The 21392-nt window shown below is 53.8% G+C and overlaps 1 protein-coding gene and 2 long non-coding RNA genes across 4 annotated transcripts; 2 read left to right on the forward strand and 1 right to left on the reverse strand.

Moving 5' to 3' along the window:
- Positions 1-33: 33 nt before the first annotated feature.
- Positions 34-6252, forward strand: LOC133626854 (uncharacterized). Of its 2 annotated transcripts, none has more exons than XR_009819802.1 (2): positions 34-349; positions 1907-6252. It is a non-coding gene; the product is annotated as an uncharacterized LOC133626854 (long non-coding RNA). The 2 variants fall into 2 exon arrangements; XR_009819801.1 differs by having other exon boundaries at positions 1942-6252.
- A 6556-nt stretch (positions 6253-12808) lies between these two features.
- Positions 12809-20475, forward strand: RPN1 (ribophorin I). Its single transcript, XM_062008066.1, has 10 exons — positions 12809-13108; positions 13871-13935; positions 15262-15568; positions 16050-16259; positions 17213-17405; positions 17737-17836; positions 18100-18238; positions 18438-18557; positions 18651-18896; positions 19886-20475. Exons 1-10 carry the CDS (start codon positions 12869-12871, stop codon positions 20066-20068), a joined length of 1803 nt encoding a protein of 600 aa, XP_061864050.1. The 5' UTR covers positions 12809-12868; the 3' UTR covers positions 20069-20475.
- On the reverse strand, positions 13717-18176 carry LOC133626815 (uncharacterized). The gene is made up of 4 exons (XR_009819779.1): positions 15243-18176; positions 14746-14924; positions 14442-14639; positions 13717-14292 (listed from the first exon to the last, which is right to left on the reverse strand). It is a non-coding gene; the product is annotated as an uncharacterized LOC133626815 (long non-coding RNA).
- Positions 20476-21392: the final 917 nt, after the last annotated feature.

Consider the following 21392-nt stretch of genomic DNA (forward strand, 5'->3'; position numbering starts at 1 on the left):
GACGTCAGCGCGCAGCCGGGCCGGCGGCGGAGGGGACGGGCGGTGGCGCGCGCGTGGCCGCGGCGGCCCGGGCGCCATCTTGGGCTGCCGAGCCCGCGACGGGGCCGCGCGGGAAAGGCCCGCGGCGCCTTGGGCACCTGAGGCGGGCTCCGGGAGAAACCGCCCCCGCTGCGTTGTCAGTGCACCAAGAGGGGAGGAAAGGCCCCCCTGGCTGAGGGGCAATCGCAGAGCTGGCACACAGGTTGTGACCTGTGACTGTGTGAGGGCAAACCGAGTTAACGTCGACCTCAGGCGGCCCCCACAGACCTCTCCCACATTCGATGTCGTCGTGCAGCAGCAGACCTGTGAGGTATCAGCACACACAATAGTTTTGGATGAATATCCACTTTCTTAATGTAAATCGGGAGGGTGCAGTTGTCCCTTGGCGTGCTGGTGAGGAGGAGAGACTCCCCCCTCCACCCAGCCCTGTAATAAACCAACGCCTGCTTTCTAAACCAGCATTTGGGTTGGAGAGTTTTCTTGGGTAACAATTTCCAGCAGCACGAGGAGCTTGTGTGGCACAGGGGCTTGGCCCAGCGTGGCCCTGGGGAGGCACAGAGGCCGTGGGTGGGAAGTGACCTGCCTCCTCCCCGGTCTGCCATTGCCACACCGTGCCTGTGCGGCCACCCTCCCGCCCTCAGAGGGCTCAGGGGAGAAGGAAAAGGGTGGAGAGGCCTGTGAGCAATATACAGCAGACTGCTGCCTTGTGAGCAACAGACTGCTGCCAGCTCTCTAAGAGACAGGGAGTGACTTGTCAAAGGAAAGGGATGGAGAGACACACCTTAATCCCTGGGATCATAACCGCCCAGAAGGAATCCATATTCTCTACACTGCCTGTTGGCAGCAAGTTCACATCATTATTCAGCACTTCCCTGACTACTCTTACGTTCCTCCAAGTCACATGCCTGTTGTGGGTTTAGTTAGCCAGTGAACTCAGGAAAGCAACCAAGGAAAAAATATTTTTAGAATTAATTAGAGAGATAAAAGGTCCAAAGCTACTTATAGCTACATTAGAAAGAAAATCAGTTGTGAGCAGTATCCAGCAGATTGCTTCCAGCTCTCCAAGAGACAGGGAGTGACTCGCAGAGAGATGGCAGTACTGGCAGTCAGAAGACCTTTGCTCTTCCATCTGTCCTGAGACAAATCTGTCAGATATTGTCGGGCAAATTGCTTGCCTCCTCTGTAGAGTAATGCAGTTTCTCAGTGTGTCACCTGGAAACAGGAATGCTCACCTCAGAAAGATGCTGCAGGGTTTGGTTCAGCAGTGCTCACAAAGCAATTTGAGATCCATAGTGTAAAGGTAGTGCAGCACAGCCAGTGTGCTATTAAAGTCGTTACTTGTTGAGCCCGACCTCAATCCCTTCTGAGGAATATCTATCACAGAACACATGGGGTGTTCTTACAGTGTCCTACTTCAGAAAAGCATAGGGGCCTGAGACCAATTTGGCCTCTGAGTTGCCCAGAGAAGCCTGTGTGTGCTGCCTGCAGTGGGAACCACCTCTGCTCCAAAGGGCAGCCCAACCCCACACTACTCCAGGTGTTCACCGTCACACTCTCCCTCCTGCACACCGGTGCCAGCTGGGGGCTGAGCCTGCCCTGAGTCACTTTAGCACTGAATCTGCTGATAACTAGCAGGAAACATACCATGGGTACGTTATCTGCCAGCTCAGTGTGCCAAACTGGCTTCATGCAAGGCACACCTGATGAGAGGGAGGGAGGCAGGACACGGCTGCTGATCCTTGGACTCATTTAAGTTGTGGAAATGCAAACTAAGAGAAGGTGAATGGGAGCCAGGGCTGCTGGACTCTCCTTATGTGATGCCAGCAAGTTCATTACCAGGTTTCCATCTTCACTTCTTCACCTGCAGGACTGTCTCACTGTTACCAATCCATCTCTCAAGAGTGGGGAGCCTGTGACATCTGGTTTGTCAGTGCTGCCAAGACACAGCTGCAGAAGAACCTGGGACCAGTTAAAACATGGAGTGGACAAAAGAAAAGCTTTGATTAATGAAATGATGGAGAAAAAACCCTTTCAAATGCAACATGATTTCTTCGAGTGGGGAGGAAAGTATCCCCACAGCTCGGCCCCAGGACTATGGGCCCTGCACATGACAGCAGTGTGTGGCGCAGAGCTTTTCCCAGTCCCAGCTGTAACAGGAGACCCACGTGCTGGGCTGTTATGAGCAGTCATTCATGGTGAGTTACAGTGTCCATTGGCTGTCTTTTCCTAAAAGTTTCCTTTTGAATGTCTGTTGATACAATGTGCAAAGCAATCAAAACCCCTGTGAAATTTCCTCCTTCCTCCTCTACATACCTTTGTTACACAGGCAGTAACCTCACACTAAGTTCCTGTGTCATTTGCTAGCTTTCTTGGCATGGCCAACAGCTGTGTCATGCAATAGCTGTTTGTGGCAAGTTTCTCATCCTCTGTGGGAATGCAGCATTTTCTCAGACTGACGAGGCAAGATCCTGCCTGCCTTGAAGAACATAAGACTCCTGGCACTCAGGAGGATCAGTGTCAGCAGAAAGGTCCTTGCTATCCAGGCTGGATGCCTGTCTTTTGGCACAGATGAGAGATACTTTCATTCTGCCACTGGGAATGTAAGAAGACAGTGGTAGGAGAGTGGCAAATGGAAGTACTGAGCTGTGGCTCTTGCATTTTGTCTGGCTCTATGGACATACACATGCTGCTGCCTCCATTCCACCAAAATACATGAGACCTGGGAGAAATCTGCAGTGAGCAGCCCACCACACTTACCTTCAGTAGCCTGTGAACAAAACCGTATTCCTCATCTCATCACTTGTTTGTTAATAGCAAAATCCAGTGAAAACCCATAAAAGTGGATCCATTTGAAACATGATGCCAGTCATTGCCAATCACTAAAATAACTCTTAAGAAATTCATCCTCTGTCCTTGAGGGACCTACACACAGGTGAGCAGATCTCTAAAGTTATACTGATGGCTCTTAAGACATTTACCAGTGGAGAAACCTCAACCTATTTCAAGCACTTATCCCTCTAAACCAGGAAGGAAGAATGCCTCCAGCTTTGATTTTCTTCCCTTTGTGACATCTAACCTCTATTTACTAATCTTCTTGATCCAATTAGAGACAGTAAAACATTACATATCTTGTACTGTCTCTTTGCTTTTGTCCTTGGACAGAAAGGGACCCTCCCTTTCTCTTCTTAGTCCATGAAGTGGCACAGTGAACAGACATAAGACCCACCACCTGGTTGCTGAACTTGGAATGGCCTGCAGGGAGGTCCAGGGAGAACGTCACCTTAGCTGTGGTACCTACAAATCCTTGACATTAGCTGTGAACATCTGACATTCCCCACAGTACCTAATGCATTCACCTTTTTCTGTGGACACACAGCTACCCTGCCTTTGGCCATCTGTGGCATTACAAGCTTGGGGAGAGCCTCCTCATTCCTCTGACACTCGTCCAACATATTTCAGCTCTTCAGAGTCCTGCAAGCCCTCGTCCTCATCAATGGACACAGCTCTGGGACCCTTCTTTGCTTCTGTGCCCAGAAAGATGGAGCACCAACCCACAGTGAATGTACTGCTCAGTGACAAAAAGCTGTCCTCTCTCAACTAGCTTCCCTCTTGTCACCTCTGGCTTTCCAGAGCAGCTTCCTCAAATGATCATTATAAACATCTAACTTACTAAAATTAGAAAAGGGGAAGTAAAATGCAGTAAACACAAAGTCTCTTGCTTTTGTACTCCAAGCTTTGTCATTCTTTGATTTATCTTGTCCAAAGCAGATTCCCCCTGCTTGTGCTGGCATTTTGTTCATTAGAAACCTTCAGCTATTGCATGGCCAGGTGTGCATTTCCACTGGCAAGAGTGCAGCTGTAGTCTTTTGCCTGCCCTCTTTTCTAATCCCTGCCAGCAGGGCAAATACTGCTCTGGTAATCTACTAATGCTTTCACCTTTGCAACCCTCAGCTGATTTCTTAGTCATCCAGCAGCAACATATGAAAGCAAAAAGCTCTGGACAAGACCAGATACCAACCATAGGAAGCAACTGCAATCATGTTATCTCACGGCAGATCTTTAATCAGACCTGCTGAGGTGCAGAGGACATGCATATAGAACAAGGGCTTACCAGCATCTGTGCTCTCTGATAAATACAGCTGCTGGAGGGGGAACATCTAAAAAAACCAAAGCACTGATAAAGGGTCTAAATGCAGCCACTGAAGCCTCAGCCCCACACAGTGGGTTGTCCTGCAGTGCATAACTCTGCCAGGTTCTCTCCCACCAGACAAAGGAGACACAAACACCTAAAAGGAATGACTTTGGCAGTTTGATGGCTTTCCCCTGCTCAACAGTAATAGCCACAAACCACTGCAGAGCTGTGTTCCCTTAGATACTAGGAGGTGGCAATGCTGGCACCTCCCCTTAGATGCTAGCTCACACCCTGAGATGTGAAGGTCCCCATCTCTCCCTTGCTCTGCCTTTGAGTCACAACCTCCCACAGAGACTACAGACAATCCCCTAAGACAAGGCTGGCCCTGGAAAGACAGGCAGGGAGAAACAACCACATGCCATGGCATAAGATAGCACTACCCAGCTTAGTACTTACCCATTGGCACCACTGTAGTTATCTGGAGCTTGGACTGGTGGAAGTCAAAGCCTATATTCAAGTGTCAGGAGGTAAAGGGGTGTTTTGATGGTCCAGACTTTGGGCTTGGTGACAGAGAGGAACCTACTTCCTATTCATGACTGTAATCCCAAGAGGTTGGCACATAAATAGTGACCATCAGCAGCATCCCCCACCGGCCTCCCAGCTGCAGAAGTTCTCCAGCACCTTCCCACTTTTACAGCTGGTGCTAAATACCAGTTAATTAATTTTTTACAGCTGTGTTGGAGGGATGCAGGGTAATTTCATAGGATTGCTCTCAGGACTCAAGTGGAGAAGATGATCCAGGGAGTGAAGTAACATCCCTGAGGCCAGAGTGAGTCAGTTATTTTGTCAGATCTGGGTCCCTCTAAACATGGGCATGTCCAAAAGGTTTTAAAATTGTAGGAATGGTATAAAAGTAGGTACAGAGAGAGGTGCACACAGCCAGCACTGAACTGCACAGGCCTTTCTTCATCAATCAAGGTTTTGATAGAGGAGTGTGTTACCAAAGCAGCAGGTTCTGCAAGCTAACCCTTACCAAGCTCTGAAGCCCTCACAGTGGTGGCCTGGCATGCCTGAGACCTCTCAGCTCATGACACTGGTGGGTTTGAAGGCATGGGGCCAGGCTGATGGCTGGCAGTGCCCAGAACACTGTGCAGGACCCACAGGTTCCGTGCCACTGCTCCTCTCTGTGTGGGGCAGTCTGTGACGGGGTGGATCAGCCACATCAGCTCTGCAATTAGGAGTTTCGTGGCAAAGGTGGCTGTGTCATACTGTTGTTGTACCCAGAATGTGTCATGGGACAGGAGCCTGGTGCCACGTGACCCCTGGGAGCAGGACACTTCATGGGAGAGGTGACACACATGTTGCTTCTTCCTTAGCAGTGAGTCAGTGCCAAAAGGTGTCCGAAAGACAGTGCTCCATGGGTAGGAACCAAACTGGCTGCATGTGTGGTCTCCAGGATCTGCAGGTCCATCTTGGATGTATAAAGACCCTCTACAGAGGCCCAGGGAGCTCTTTTGGGCCCTTCCATGGGAAGGACACAGCCACATCCCACAGCATAATTCCCTCCTTGAACACCAGCCACCTCTCTGCAAGCACAGGGCGCTGTCTATTAGCTTCAGATCTATCCGCCTCAGCTCTTTCAAGTCACATATTTTTGCAATCCCCTCTTGTCTGCTCTAAAAGGAGAAGTAAATTCCGTATCAATGGCAACCACGGGAAGCCTGTATAATTTGGAGTGCATGTTTTCAAAGAAGGTGACAAAGATACTCAGCCTTGAAGGATAAGAGTGTGTGGGCAGTAAGGTTTGCTTTGCTTTTATCTCGGACAAGGCTTTTCAATGCCTGGTGCCTCAGCAGCTGCATTTTTGACCCCAGGGAGTTATGACTCAGTGTTTGCAAATCCCTGAGCCACCAAATTGAAGGTATGCCCAGCAAAGCACAATTGCCTAAAACTGAAATGGTTGTAAGTGGGTGTTAAAGCTTCACTTACTTGGTTCCAGCACCCAGGGCTGCCTCCATATCCCTGCCTGATTTTTTGGCAAATAAAACCCAGCACTGCTTACTTTATTAAGCTGAACAAGATCTCTCTGGGTTTGTCTCCTTTAGTGGAGTCCTCAGCCATCCTGAGAGCTATCAGGCTACAAAAGATGCATTATTCCAGCACAACACCAGGCTGGGGAGCATCTGCTCTGCCCCATCTGCCCTCCCACCCACTGCCAGACTGCTTCAGGCCCTGGAGCCTCCCCAAGATCAGAGAGGGAGCTGGCCTGCTGGAGTACAGGGCAGAGGCTAAGGCTGCCCTTTAGCTGCTTTCTGTGTGACCTGTGTCAGACTACATGCCTCAATACCTGCCATCCTTTCTGTTGGGGTCAGTCACTTTGCTCAGCAATACCTGTGACTTAGGGAAAAACAATGCAAACATCACATTCAGACATTTCTTAGCAAGCAGGTAGGAGAGATGTGTATGACAAGTGTGAATAAGAAACAATGATCTTTTATCTTTAATTTTCTGTTTGGGGTTTTTTTCCCCTTGATCTCAGTGGTTCTCTTCTCAGGAAAGAGGATTGCATCCCCTGCTGCAGGCCAGTGCTGTTCACAGAGGGTTAATGCTCTCTCTTTTTGGGTCACATATCAAAGAGCCTGCTGAGGGAAGAAATCATCACCTGCCATCTGTCAGAGCAGGATGGGACTGTCTTTGGGGAAGGGGACATTTCGAACTGCATGCCTGAGGTCTACAAGCAGTCAGGCTTGGGTCAGAGGTTTTGATTGAGCCTGGCAGGGGCACAGGGGCTGCCTCAGCAGAAGAAAGGTAAATCCCAGCTGGTACTTTGCAGGGCATCATGCAGGGAAGTCCCCGCCCACAGATTCTGAAATGTAGTAACCCGGTGAGAAACCTGCATGATCTCAACAGCAAGCAGAGCACAAACACGAGGCTCCTGGAGGAAGCAGAAGGCACAGCAAGAGCTGCCAATCTGCAAATGACCCCCCCTCCCCTTGCTGCAGTTAGCGGGATCCTCAACTTCCCACTGTCTGTGGCAGACCCTGCAAAACCGAGCCTTTGAAATCCAGGTTTAAATCTACGTGAACAACAGGCTCCCGAGGTAAATACACCCGCAAGCGTTTTCCTTTCCAAACACAAGCTGAGAGGGAGAACGCATGCCAAGAGGATTTCACGCAAAGATGGAAACTCGGTCATTGCACCCAGAGCCGTGGGTGACGGTTCCTCACCGGGCTCTGCTGACGCTGGCGTCAGGACGGTGGCCCTGGGACTGCACGGTTCCGAGGCGGGGCCCAGCACCACTGGAAAGATGCAACAGCGCTGATGTGAGCGATGGGGCGGCCTCTCACCCCACGGCCCCGTGGCAGCGGGCTCCCGCACAGCCCGTCCCCGCACGCTGCCGTGTGCTGCGGGACAAACGCCACTCCCTGCGGCAGCCCCGGCGGCTGCGCTCAGCACCCGGGCCCGGGGCGGCGATGGCCCGGGGCGGCCGCACGGAAGCCCGGTGATCCCCGCGATACCCCCACAGACCGGGGGTATCTGCCCGCCGCAAACAGCCCCAGCACGGGAGGGCTCCCCGCCAGCGGGCTGGGCGCTGCCCTTCATCAAGCGCTGCCGCTACGGCGAGAGCCGCAGGACCCGGGAGACGGGGGCTCGGCCGCCCGGGCCCGGCTCTGCCCCGAGCGCCGTCCGCCAAGGGGCGGCGCTGCGACACCGACCCCGCGCCGCAACGCGGCCCGGCGCGCCTCGCGCCCCCTGGCGGCCGCGCGGGGGCACGGCGGGGAGCGGGGGCACGGCGGGGAACGGGGGCACGGCGGGGAACGGGGGCACGGCGGGGAGCGGGGGCACGGCGGGGAGCGGGGGCACGGCGGGGAATAGGGGGGCACGGCGGGGAATAGGGGGCACGGCGGGGAGCGGGGGCACGGCGGGGAGCGGGGGCACGGCGGGGAATAGGGGGGCACGGCGGGGAATAGGGGGGCACGGCGGGGAGCGGGGCACGGCGGGGAATAGGGGGGCACGGCGGGGAATAGGGGGGCACGGCGGGGAGCGGGGGCACGGCGGGGAATAGGGGGCACGGCGGGGAAAGGGGGCACGGCGGGGAAAGGGGGCACGGCCGTTGCAGCCCAGGGGAAAAGGAGAAGCTGGCTGAGGTGTGATCCGGTCCCAGGCCCTGGCTGAACACATCCAGCCTGTAGTGCCAGGGTGCCAGTCAGCCGCTGCCCCAGCAGCCAACCATCACCCCTCTGCACACGGCTGGAGACCCCCAGCCCCCTCCGCCGGAGCGTGGAAGGGCAGCAGCTTCTCAGACCTCCTGGTTCTCTGCAAAAGGCAACATTTGTATTTCCCAATCAAGCTTTGCACCCTGTCCTTGTGCCTCCCCTGGTTTTGCAGACACTAATCCACCAAAGGCAGTTTCCCGCTTCAGTGTGACATGGACAGGCCACGTCAGGGTTGGCTGGAAGCAGGCGTTGTACCCAGGTCACACCTGCTCTGGGAAGTACTCAGTGGCAGCCCTCAGCATACCCTCATTTCCTGACAGTTAAGCCAGCACTATGCCTTGATCCCACAACAAAACCCAGGCTCATCCAAGCCAAAGCAGGTCTCCTCGGGTGGGCAGCGTGCCCATTCCTTGCTCAGGCTCTGCATTTTAGCCTCACACGTGCAGCAGGTTTCTTGCATTAGCAGCCCACCAGTGCCTGGCCGTGGCTGTTACAGTTACATTTCCAGTAAGATTTACAAACTCAGTTAAAAGTAGTTTTTATAGTGACAAAGTGATCTCCTTGCTGCAATTTCCCCCTCTCTTTTGTGACCAATGCCTGTAACACAGTGGTCTCACCCCCTAACAAGGGTCAGAGGTGCTCTCCCACTTTCTTCCCTTGGGTTTTCCACTGTGCTTCCCGATGCTCTGCATGGACTGTCTTCACCACTTCTTCTGAGTCTCGTGGTCTAACGTGGGAAGGAAAACAGATTATTATTTTAAAGAAAGGTGAACACTGTAAGGGGAGCTAGTGCAGATTCCAAGAGGCAGGCCAGGTTTCCAGGGCAGCCGAACAAAGCGCAGGAGCTGAGCCCGACCAGCCCCCCCTCCAGGCCCTCCCCTCACATGGAGATCACAGGCCAGCCCCAAGCAAGGATCAGGGTGTTTTGCTTGGCAGAGCCTCGGTGTGAGTTGTGCTGACTAGTTGAAAAATGAGGTTGTAAAAATAATGAAAATGCAAGGCTTCTTTTTCTTCTTGTTATTATTCTCCCCCAGCGCTTTTGCAGGGCTCAGTGAAGTGCCAGCACCCAGCCAGGTCATACCTGCGCTCTCGTGGCTGGGAACTGCAAGACCTTGGCCAGGACTGAATAGAGAGAAGTGGCCTCGGCCTCCCACTGGCAGCCAGGAGTGGATTACATAGTGAAACACCACTAAAACCTGAACCCCAGAGTTTTATCTCTGTCACCACCACAGCCACGTGCTCCTGTTGTTTTTCAGGACTGCTGGTAGATTCTTACTAAGATCTGCAAGCTAAGGTGCTGCCAGGATGACTTCTGCTACATACACTGAGCTCTGTTTGATATCTCCTGCCCCTGGCCTGGGCTCTTCAGAGAGCAACACATGATATCATGGTCCCTGCACATGCCTGGTGCCAGCTCCCCACTGGGATACGGCTCACACTGGGATAAATCCTCTTCCCTGCTGCTACAGGCTTCAGTGTGCTCCCGTGGCCACAGCCAATTCGCTCCTTCAGGAAAACAACTTCTTCTCCTTTCCTCCTTGAGAACAAATTGCTCTGACAGATGACACAGCTCTGAGTTTGGCAGCAGCCCTGTACAAACAGACGAGCCTAGGGTTTTTCCTGGGGTGCAGTTCTGCCCATGGCTTATCCTGCCAGAGGCATTTATGAGACCGCTCCTGTCCCTCGGCCCTGGCAGACGGCTGGGCTGGCACCAGCTCTGTTGTGGCTATTCCCCTCCCTCTGCTCTGTGTCCCTGAGGGTGATGTGCTCTCTCCACAGCTGGGGCATTGTGCCTGGATGGCAGTGGGGTCTGTAACCTCTGACTCACAGCCCTCTGGGGCATTGCTGCTGGAGGGGAGCATTCCTCACAATGGCAGAGTTAAAAACCACAAAAGAACCAAACAATCAAACTCATAGAGAAAAACAAGTGGCTCTGCAGTTCTGTCTCTTGCTGCTGCTTGGCATCAGCCCTGGGTGGCCGGATCTGCAGGCAGGCACGACAGCCTGGGACAATTAGGAGGGCCCTGCAGTGCTCCTCACCTGTAAAAGCAGCCTCTCCCTGATCAAACATGGCCTGCAAGCTATCCACGAGCTATCCCAGCCACCAAACTCAGCACACTCAGCCAGGGGCCTGCTGCCAGCTGTGAAATGAACCCATACACAAAGGAACAACAGCTTTGCAAGGCTTGGTGCAAGCCTAAAAGTCCACACAGCATGTAGGGAAGCAATGAGGGGCCTGCAGAGCCAAACTCATCCTTGAAGCAAGCCTGAAAGCTGCAGCTTTTCATCCCAAAGATGAATCTAACCTCCATGGTAGGGCTGGAATCTTGTAACAAATGCTGCAGAGGCTCATCATGACTCAATTATGACAATGAGAAATGGATCCAAACACGGGGTTAGTGTAGAACAGCCTGATTCAGAGCTTGCCAGGATCTGGCCTGGGTCAGATGTTGCAACTTCTGCAGTCGCCAGCAAGCTCAGATCCAGGCTCTGGGCTGAACCCATCAGTGATCAACCTTTGGCCCAGGATGTAACAACTGAAGCCCAATTATCTCCAGACACAAGGGGGATGTGCATTTATTTCTACCCTTCCCTTTGCCAGGAGAAATTGCCCTGAGGGAGAGAGGGGAAATAAAGGCTAGAGTGTTATCAAAGACACAGCCTGGAGTTCATTTATTCTCTGTGACATGAAGGCTGGGGTTGAAGGAAGGACAATGACAGCTGCTCCTAGCAGAGGAACTTTCCACAGCAAAACCAACCTGCAGGGAGTCTCCAGATGCAGCACTGCTGTCCAGCCTTGAATCAGAGACCAGCCTTAAATTAGGGATGGCTGTTTCACTCAGCCCTCCGTGTGTTTTGCGGTTGTTTCTCCCTGAACTCAGTTCCCAGGCCTCCAAGCCTGGCTCTTTGGAGAAGAGTGCCAAGAGAAACATGCTTTTCCTAGAGAGCACAGGGACCTGGAACAGTTCCTCAGCTGGAAGCACGAGGCTGAGGAGGTGGACACCCACTCCTGCAACCAATCTCCTGCCGTGCTGCTAGAAGATAGCCCCACTGTCACCCAGACACGGAGAGAAAACGACCTGCTTGAGCTAGGATAGCTAACAGGGGCAGCTGCCAAATTCACAGCTCTGGGGCCTGAATAAATCCAAGGCAAACTGAAGGAATTTGCCAAGAAAATCTGCATAATAGGAATTGGGGGGAGGAGGGGGGAGGCAGTGAGAGGAGAAAGGGAAGGCAGGTTAAGAGGTGACGCTGTTTTGCATACAGTGCACCAGGAGATATCCCATTGTATTTAGCCTTTGCCAAGGGGCTATTTGACTCCAGATCCAAACTCACATCATTTAGGAAATCCCCTCCTGATACTTGGCAATCACAGGCCAATTGAAATCATTATCTTCATCACTCATATTAGTATCCTAAAGAAAGGCTGAGTCCTGGATCACATTATGCAAACATGAAAAGTCTGTTGTCCCACAGGGCTCCCAGGCAAAAGCTCTGCTCGGGAATCACGGCAGACAACATCCTGGCTTTTATCTGCTTTAGATGTTTGTGAGCGAAGTGGCAATCACCTCCTTCCCAGTCATGTGTTAAACCACTCACATTTTCCTTTCTCCTGCTCTCTTTTGCCTCTCGGCTCAGGGCTGGTTCCTGTGCCTCGGTAAACCACTTCTATTCTGGCATTGTTTAGCTGTCAGTTATCAGCCTTTCTTAGCAGAAGAGTTGGATTCAGCTTAAAAGGTTCTTGTGTAAAACCCTGCCTTCCAGAGCAGCAGCGGGGCCAGCGAGACAAACTGTCCCAATTTGTAGCTCATTACTTCGTCAGGGTAATCACAAGCACCCAACTCCATCTCCGTGCAGCGCCCAGTGCCACCCGTGCTGACAGCCCCTCTCCAGGGCCGTCCCACGCCGGGCACCACCGCGCACCTGACCACTCGGAAGCCACACGAGAGCTCTTGGCCCTTTGAAGCCACCACTGTGCGAGCGTTTGGCCACTCCATGACACCGCTACGAGAGCAGGAGCCGGCATTGCTCCGAATGGCAACAGAGCTGCTCGCTGCAGCTGCGGGAGGAGCGGGCCCCTCACACCCCGCGGGACGCTGCAGTTGCTTTTCAGGCCCCGCAGCGGTTTTCCCGGGCGCCTCTGGTGCCTGACCGACCGCGAGGCCCGGCAGCCGGGCAGGGCTCAGGGCCGTGAGCCCGCACGCCCCGCGGGAGCCCCGGAGCTTCCCGCCCGGGGCTGTCCGGCGGGAGGCGCCGGGGAAAGGAGGCGGCGGCGGCCCAGGGCAGCGGGAAGCCGCACACAGCCCTCTTTCTCCTCAGGCACTCGCGCGGTCAGCCCTACGCCCTCGGGAGGGGGCCTCCAGCGCCACCGGGCGCCGCCATCGCGAAGCCTCCTCCCCGCCGGACGCCGCCATCTTGTGCGGTCCCCGTCCAGCGCGGGCGCCGCCATCTTGTGCCCTCCCGGTGCGGCGCGTCGGCCATGGCGGGGCTGCTGTGCCGCCCGCTGCTGTGCCGCTTGCTGCTGTGCCTGGCGGCCGCCGGGGCCGCCGCCGACCTGCTGCTGGAGGAGGCGCGGCGCTCCGTGGACCTCAGCACGCACCTGGCCAAGGTGTCGGCCGACCTCAGCCTCGCCAACGCGGCGGGGGGCGCGGCCGCGACCGCCTTCCTGCTGGCGCTGGAGCCCGGCCTGGAGCCGCGCCTGGCCTACCTGGGCGTGCAGGTGAGCGCGGGCGGCGGGCAGGCCCGGGGGAGGGGGCGGCGGGCAGGCCCGGGGGAGGGGGCGGCGGGCAGGCCCGGGGGAGGGGGCCGCGGCTCGGCCCGGGCGCCGCAGCGACACGTCGGCACGGCGCGGCGGCTCCGGGCGCGGCGGCTCCGGGCGCGGATGGGCGGGTGCCGCGGGTCCCGCCGCGCTGCGCCTGTGCCCGCCCGGCAGACGGCGAGGCCAGGGGGCTGCGTTGTGATTCGGGCTGGATGGCTGCGGCGGGACGGGCCGGGGAGCGGGCTACCGGCGGCCCCGCTGCGCGGACTGAGCCCCTGGGGCCGGCGTCCAGCCTCAGCCCGCTGCGCCTGTGTGCGAGGCAGATCTTCCAGGAGCATTTGCTCTTCTCTTTGCTTGCGCTGGCCCAGCCACAGTCCCTGCTGGCGGCGGCCTGCCCGCTCCCCAGATGCTGTAGAAAACCACAAAGCAGCCAACCAGGGTTCCCACTTGCACACGTTGCAGTGACCGTGCTGGCCTGGGGCCAGGCTGAGGGGAACTCGGCACAGGTAGAGGGCTCCAGTATGAGTTCTTGCACACTGACCACACTGCCATTTGTATCAATAAAAACGTTATAAAAGTGTTGGTTTGTTTTTTTTGATAGTTCTCCATCTGCTTTCTGGGGGCATCCCCTTAAAAAGTGGATAGAGACCACGTGAAGTTTGCCTTGGACATGTTAAGTCTTTCAAACAGCAGCACACTGACCAGTCTGTTGTTTTGGAACAGGTGAAGGGTGAGGAAGAGGAGGAGAACACCTTGGAAGTGAGAGAAACAAAAGTTAAGGGCAAGAGGTGAGTGTCAGTCTCTAAGGTCAGCACCTGGAGTCATGAATGGTCATTCCATCATCGTCCTCAAGGTAGAGCAGAAATACTAACCCAGTCTCACATACCTGGAGATCCTCGAGTGCTTTTGTTCTTGAAAAGCTCCACTTGACTCAGGCTGCATCCTGGGGTGCTACAGCACCAGGAACTGTAGGTCACACAAGCAGCCAAACCAATTCCTGCATCCCAAGAAGCCCCAGGAGAAGCAATTCCCCTCCCTCAGATGCTCCTTCCTTGAGAGATTGCACACATGGTTTTATCTGTCTGCTCTGAGCCCAGCACATACCTGCTTCTTGTAGCCACTCACAGCTTTCAATGAGAGCCCTCCTGTAAGGGAGAGAATTACTCGTCAGTGCAGTTCGGCTGCTGTCAGGGGGCTCAGCTGTCCCAAATACTTAGTGCCATAAGTAATTCCCTGTCCCTGTGTTGAGGGACATCAGTTAAGAGCAGCATTTTAGCTGTTGTCATGCTCTTACCCATTGCCCCTTTTTGAGCTCTCAGTGCTGGGCAGTGGTGATGACAGGAAGGCTGCAGGTGCTCCTTGGCTGTGTCCCCAGAGCACTCGGGCTGCGCTGGGGAGTGCCACGGTGCCCTTGGTGCTGTCCTGCACGGCTGGGCTCGGGGTGTTGTGCAGATACAGGCTGGGCAGGCAGGTGCTTTCTGAGCTGTGAGAGCTGAGAAATAAAAGACGCTTGTAAAATGGCTCAGAAGCACAGTACTGCTGGCTGTGAAGAGGACAGTAGCCATGGAGTTCACTTGCCAAGGTGGTTTTGATTGTACCTGAAGGCCTCATGTGACTCTACTGTTGAGCCACCAGGAATGACTTGAAGGGCATTCACTTCTGTCCTGGCCTCAGTCCATCTGATGCATCCTTACAGGTCTGGGGAAGCCTTGATCCTGTCTGTAGAACCTCAGTCCAAAATGGTGCTCATTTTCTAGTACTTCCTTAGCTTCACATCCTGCAGGCAAAAAGCTGGGAGTGAACAGACTTTTGTGGGAGTAGGTGCTTAGGATACTTGTGATTTGTCTTCTGGACATTTGTACATGCAAAGACAGTAATTGTGCTGGGACACAGCTTCCTGTGCTGCCTGCTGTCCTGCTGCCCCAGCCCAGAGTGAGCACATCTCTGGGACAAGACACCTGCATGCCCTGGAGGAGCAGATACAGTCTTGGCCCCAGTCACACGCAGTAGATGTGCTGTGTAGGCTCCCACCCACAAAGGATGTTGCAGAGCCTGGAGCTGATAGCTCTCTCAGGGGAGATCTTGCATGACTTACCTGTGGTTCTCCTTTCCAGTGGGAAATTCTTCTCTGTGAAGCTGCCATCTCCTCTGGCACCAGGAGCCAAGGTCCGTGTGTCTGTTGAAATGGTTTTCACGCACGTCCTGCAGCCCTACCCCACCCACATCACCCAGAGTGAGAAGCAGTTCGTGGTCTTTGAAGGAAACCACTATTTCTACTCCCCATACTTGACCAAGACCCAAACAACTCGGGTCAAACTGGCCTCCAGGAACGTGGAGAGCTACAGCAAGCTGGGCAACCCTTCCCGCACTGAGGACACCATTGAGTACGGCCCCTTCAAGGACATTCCTCCATACAGCCAGGTGAACCTCGGGGCAAAGGGGTTATGGCTCTGCACAGAGCATCTTGCAAACACCTGTGTCTCAGAGGCTGCAGAGTGGGAAGGGGAGGCTTTTGTTTAAGGTGCAGGCTGGGAACACAGGCTGCAGCCAGGTGCTCCAAGTACAGATGCAATTGCAGAGCACTGCTTGGTGTCCACAGAGCAAGCCAAAGGCAGTTTGTGCACGGTCCTAGCAGGGTGCATTTGCACTGGGGTAGACTGCACCTCTAGCCCCCTCACCATGACAGCTCAGCCATGTGCAGGGTCACCTGTGAGGACACCCTAGGTGTCCCCTGCCCTGGGCTGTGCCAGCAAGGCTAGAGTGGCTCAGACTGTCCCCTGCGCTCAGCTTCACCTCTGCAGGGCCTGTCGAGGACGTTTTTCTGTGGGATGTGGAGACAGGTGACTGTGAGGAGAGGTTGCTGCTTGCTTTAGGTCTAAGAGTTTCCCTTTTCCTTTGTTAGGACACCCTGAAGGTGCACTATGAAAACAACAGCCCCTTCCTGACCATTACCAGCATGACCCGGGTCATCGAGGTGTCCCACTGGGGGAACATTGCAGTTGAAGAGACGGTTGATTTGAAGCACACGGGAGCAGTGCTGAAAGGGCCCTTCTCCAGATACGACTACCAGAGACAACCAGACAGTGGCATCTCTTCTGTCAAGTCTTTCAAGGTTGACATTTTGTATATGTCTTTGTTTACTGTTGGCTTCTCCGTTTCTTGTATCCCCAGAGGGGGAAAAAATTACCGTTGTCTCTTTGCTTTTTCTTTGGCAACCATACCCAAGTAACAAGGGAATGTTAGAGCTCTGATGTGGTTTCAGGGAAGGCTCCTGCTATATTGGAATAGCTTTTGGAGAGAGAATTAGGAATTTATATTCTTTACTGCATCTGTTGTCCAAACAGCTGCATATACCAGGGCACGCAGGGTTTATCCACACTCCTACCCCTCCGGTGTGAGGGACTCTAAAACCCCTAATCCCTGTGCTGACAGCTCTGCTTTCCATTTTCCACAGTGCAAGCACCATTCTATCCCCACCCTCTTCATTTTCAGAGTTGCCTTCTCTGTCACGTCTTCATCACGTTGAACGGTATTAATTGGAAACTCACCCATTCATTCCTTACTCACAAAGCACTCCACAGCAGTTAAAGCTGTGGCTCTGCTAGACAGATGTGAGGAGTTCTACATGTTTTCATCTGAACCAAAGCCTTTCTTGCTGCTTGAAGGCTCCAGGACTGATTGTTGTAATTCTCTAAGGTGGTGCAGCCAAACAGAAATCTCATTTTGCTGAGTGTAAAGCTGGTGAGCTCGGGCTGCAGGCTGGAGTGAAGAGGGAATTGCTGTCCTGGTGGGCATGATGAGCTCCCTTGCTGCCTGGGATATTTGAGACTGGGCTAGAGAAAGCACATTCATTTAGAAGCCAAGTGATTTTAGTGCTGGCAGCCACTTCTGTGGCTGATTGCTTATAATAGCACAATGTTAGCACTCAGTGGAGCTGAATGGCCATTTTGTCAGCTCTCACACGGGAGCAGAGTTTCTCAGTGTTTAAAAGCCATCATGGCTTTTGCCAGTGTCACTGGAAGCATCTCCTGGCCGCTGCACTGGCTGCTGCCTCTCTCCCTGCAGACCATTCTCCCAGCTGCTGCTCAGGACGTCTATTACAGAGATGAAATTGGAAACATCTCCACCAGCCACCTCCTTGTCCTGGATGACTCTGTGGAGATGGAGATCCGGCCCCGCTTCCCACTCTTCGGGGGGTGGAAAACCCATTACATCATCGGCTACAACCTGCCCAGCTACGAGTACCTCTACAATCTTGGTGAGTGGCACAGGGGAGGGCAAGAGAAACCACCTCCTTTCTGGTTAAATGTGGTTGCTTGACAGTAAAGAATTCGAAGCTGTGGTCTGCTGCACCTTAGCAAGAGCAGTTGCTAGCTGGTGTTTCTGCAGTATGCAAATGCCCCTTTTCTGTGCTTCCTTCAGGTTTCTGTAGGCATCTGGTTAAAATATTCTTGGGTGAACCAGGGCCCCCTGCTGCAAACACATCCACCCGTGTTCTGCTCACGCTGCTATTTGTAGCTGAGCTTCAAGGCTTCAAGGCCCCTTGTTCTTTGAGGAGTTGTAACCACCCCTCTGCTCTGCACCCTTAGGTGATCAGTATGCTCTGAAAATGAGGTTTGTTGACCACGTGTTTGATGAGCAAGTCACAGACTCTCTGACTGTCAAGATTGTCCTGCCAGAAGGTGCCAAGTAAGTGTCATTACTCCTGGTTTCTTACCGCAGACAGTGCTGTGTTGGTGGTGGCAGTTCTCCAGCCTCTAATGGCCCGAGGACAGCAAAACAAAACCATGACTCTGCATGTGGAGGAGACCTTGGAAGACAAGCTTTGCTCCCTTTTACAGTGTTAAGCTGCATAATTGGCCTCATGCTAGAGGCCATGGTTTGGCCAAGTCCTGGGTTACATCATCTCCAACGCTGTGGAGTCATGTGAGACTGTGTGGTTTTATCCACAGGAATATCCATGTGGACAGCCCCTATGAAATCAACCGTGCTTCAGATGAACTTCACTACACCTACCTGGACACTTTCGGACGCCCAGTTATTGTGGCACACAAGAGCAACCTGGTGGAGCAGCACATCCAAGACATTGTGGTGAGTGTGGCCTCTGTGCACGGTTTGCCTGAGCACTTGCACCTCCCATGAGTTAAACAGCACAATCCAAACACCCAGGTTGGGTTCCGGGAGTAACTCCTTGCTGGGGGCTGCACGGCCAGTTCTGCTGCTGCCTGAGCAGAGGAGTTCTCTCCCACAGAAACAGGCCACTGCTCAGTGCTTTGAATTTCTCTTTCAGGTTCATTACACCTTCAACAAAATCCTGATGCTGCAGGAGCCTCTGCTGGTGGTTGGAGCCTTTTACATCTTGTTCTTCACTGTGATTGTCTACGTGAGACTGGATTTCTCCATCACTAAGGTGCTGTATGATGAAGAGCCCTGTGGGAGTATTACTGACTTGGTGCAGATCAAACATCTGCCTGCTCTGACCTTCCCTTCTGTCCTCTTGCAGGATCCAGCTGCTGAAGCTCGGATGAAGGTCGCCTGCATCACAGAGCAGGTGCTTACTCTGGTGAACAAGAGACTTGGTCTGTACCGGCACTTTGATGAAGCGGTGAACAAATACAAACAGTCCCGGGACATCTCCACCCTCAACAGTGGCAAGAAGGCTTTGGAGACAGAGCACAAGGCCCTGACCAATGAAATAGCCTCTCTGCAGTCAAAACTGAAGACAGAAGGCTCTGACTTATGTGATAAGGTAAGCAATTCTCATTTATTTTTCCAAGCTTTCCTGTGCTTGGCTCTGTCGAGCGTTCTGGGCGAGTTTTAATTGGGGCTTTAGTTTCTGCAGCCTGTACATATCTTTTTTTTTCCCCCCCTCTGAAAATGGCTTGATCCCTGCCAGAGGGTGTGAAGATCAGTCTGTTCTTTCTGCAGTAATCTTGGTTCTGCAGCCCTGCAACTGCTGCTGGTAAACAGCTGCTTTATGCTGTTTCTGAAACAGCCCTTGAAACAGCTGCACGAGCAGATTAATGCTTTGTAACACAATCCTGATGCTTCTCACTGAGCTCATGACAGTGGGACTTAGGCAAAAATGGAAACTATCAACACCTTATCAGTTCTGGCATTACTACTGAAATCAGGCAAACCAAAGTCTTCTCCCTCATCTCTTATTTTCTTGCACATGTGAACGTGGCGCTGACAGGATTCTGGTAACGTGATGCTCCTCGGGGGGATATTGTGCTGTACCATGTTGAAAGCCATGGCAAAGTGAGCACGCACCCACCAGCCTTTCCTTCCTCCACTGTATGTCAGCACTTACCTGGAACAGCCACTTAACCCCAAGTGAGAGGCATTTAGAGGGTCTCCAAAGTCCATTCAGCCAGTGGCCACCTTGCTTCATCTGTTATTACCTCGGGAGCTCTGTCATTGCAGACCTGCATCTCTCACACCATTAACTGTAGGGACACAGCTTCCAAGGTTGGGATTTAGATTGAAGCTTTTAGAACCTGTCATTAAACACCTGCACCTGTCTCCTGCCAGTCTGGCTCCTCAGAGCCCCTTTACCTCCACTGCTTAATTATCCATCATGATGGTGCGGTGCCAGAGAGAGGTGCTGCCTCAGGAGGCCATATTCGGGGACTGGAGACTGTTCCTCCTCGCACTGACTTCATCTTCTGCTCCAGCTTCACTTAGAGGGCTTTCTGTTGTCTCCTCTAATACTCCCTCTGTTTCTCACCCTGTAAGGTGAGTGAGATCCAGAAGCTGGACGGGCAGGTGAAGGAGCTGGTTCTGAAGTCGTCGGCCGAGGCGGAGCGGCTGGTGGCCGGCAAGCTCAAGAAGGACACATACATCGAGAACGAGAAGCTGCACTCCAGCAAGCGCCAGGACCTGGTCACCAGGATTGACAACATCCTGGATGCCCTGTAACCCCCCTGGGGGCAGGGCCACGTGGAGGGGAGAGCTCTGAAGGAAGATGAGAAGCCTGGGAGTGGATCCACTTTGAGCCAAAACTCCCTCCCAGCAAAATGAGGGGAAAAGTTGATGTGAAATGTCTGAAAGTTCATTTTGAGTTTAGGTTTTTCCATAGAGCTTCTGCTCAGCAACGTGTGCTGTGTGAGGGACCACACCACCATGCTGGCTGGGTAACGGTTTCCCTAGCAGAGGTGAGAGTCAGCCAGGTTATACAACAGTGCCCTGCTTCTGGTTTTCTCTGTACACTGTGCTGTGACCAAACACACAGCCAGCCCAGCTGAGCACAGACACGCTGCTGGCCAAGCTCAATGTCACATCTCTGCGATGAATAAAAGATACCTTTGCTCTTTTTTGAAATAAAATCACCAATGCTTTGCCTCTTCATGTGCTGGGGGGAGGCAGAGGAGCTGGGTGGCCCTGTCCTGCCCACAGCCAGGCTCCCTGGGGAGCGGAGTCAACTCTGACCACCCATCAGCTGTGTGCCTTCAGTGCAGAGCTTTGCCACCCCCCCAGGCCCTGACCCAGGCAGGGGAGAAACCTGAGCCCTTGTTCCCTCGGGAGCACGCACCTGCACCCTCGTGAGGAGAAAGCCCATGCCCCTCCTGCCTCTCCCTGCTTTCCTGCTGCACCTGCCAAAGCTCCTGCCTCCCCTGCTCTGCCTGGGCCAGCCCTTGCTCACACCTGGATACCCCAGGGCTGTCTGCAATTCCCTGCTCATTTCACAGTACAATTCAGGGCACTGCTGTACGCCCCTGAGCTGGCTGCAGGGCTGCCAGGGGAGCTGTTCCTCACTGCACGGGGAGGGCTTGGTCAGTTACCAGAGGGCTTGGAGATTCTAATTAGAACGAACCAGGAGACAGCAGGAGGGGCTGTGTGTCGCCCTGCCCCACGTGTGTCCCCTGGAACCCTGTGACCATGCTGGGGATGATCTACAACTAAAAATCAAATCATTAACTCACTGGGCCAAAACAGAGTGCTGGGAGAGGTACAGGGGCACCAAAGCCAGATGGAAGCTGCCAGTGGCACCCAGAGAAGTGGGATCAAACTCGTAATCCCAGAGACACCCTTAGCTTTCCAATCCTCCTGGCAGAGGAAAGGCAGTGCCACCCATCCTTCCCTCATCCTGCCTGGCTTAGGAGGCACCCCAGACCCCCAAGGGTACAGTGGAGCTTGTGCCTGTTACAAAGCCCTGGAGGGTTGACAGTGTGTCTCTGCATCTTCCCCTCCCTATCCCCAGAGGCTCTGCTTCATCAGCCTCTCAGCTGCTGGGCAGCTTCAG

This window comes from Colius striatus, chromosome 15, assembly GCF_028858725.1.
Source record: "Colius striatus isolate bColStr4 chromosome 15, bColStr4.1.hap1, whole genome shotgun sequence".
NCBI lineage: Eukaryota > Metazoa > Chordata > Aves > Coliiformes > Coliidae > Colius > Colius striatus.

Bases quoted from the DNA above. Each gene is read 5' to 3' on its own strand.
- RPN1 (XM_062008066.1), top strand. From the start codon at position 12,869: ATGGCGGGGCTGCTGTGCCGCCCGCTGCTGTGCCGCTTGCTGCTGTGC. The intron at 13,936-15,261 runs GTGAGTGTCAGT...TCTCCTTTCCAG, and splicing joins ACAAAAGTTAAGGGCAAGAG to TGGGAAATTCTTCTCTGTGA. The intron at 15,569-16,049 runs GTGAACCTCGGG...TTCCTTTGTTAG, and splicing joins ACATTCCTCCATACAGCCAG to GACACCCTGAAGGTGCACTA.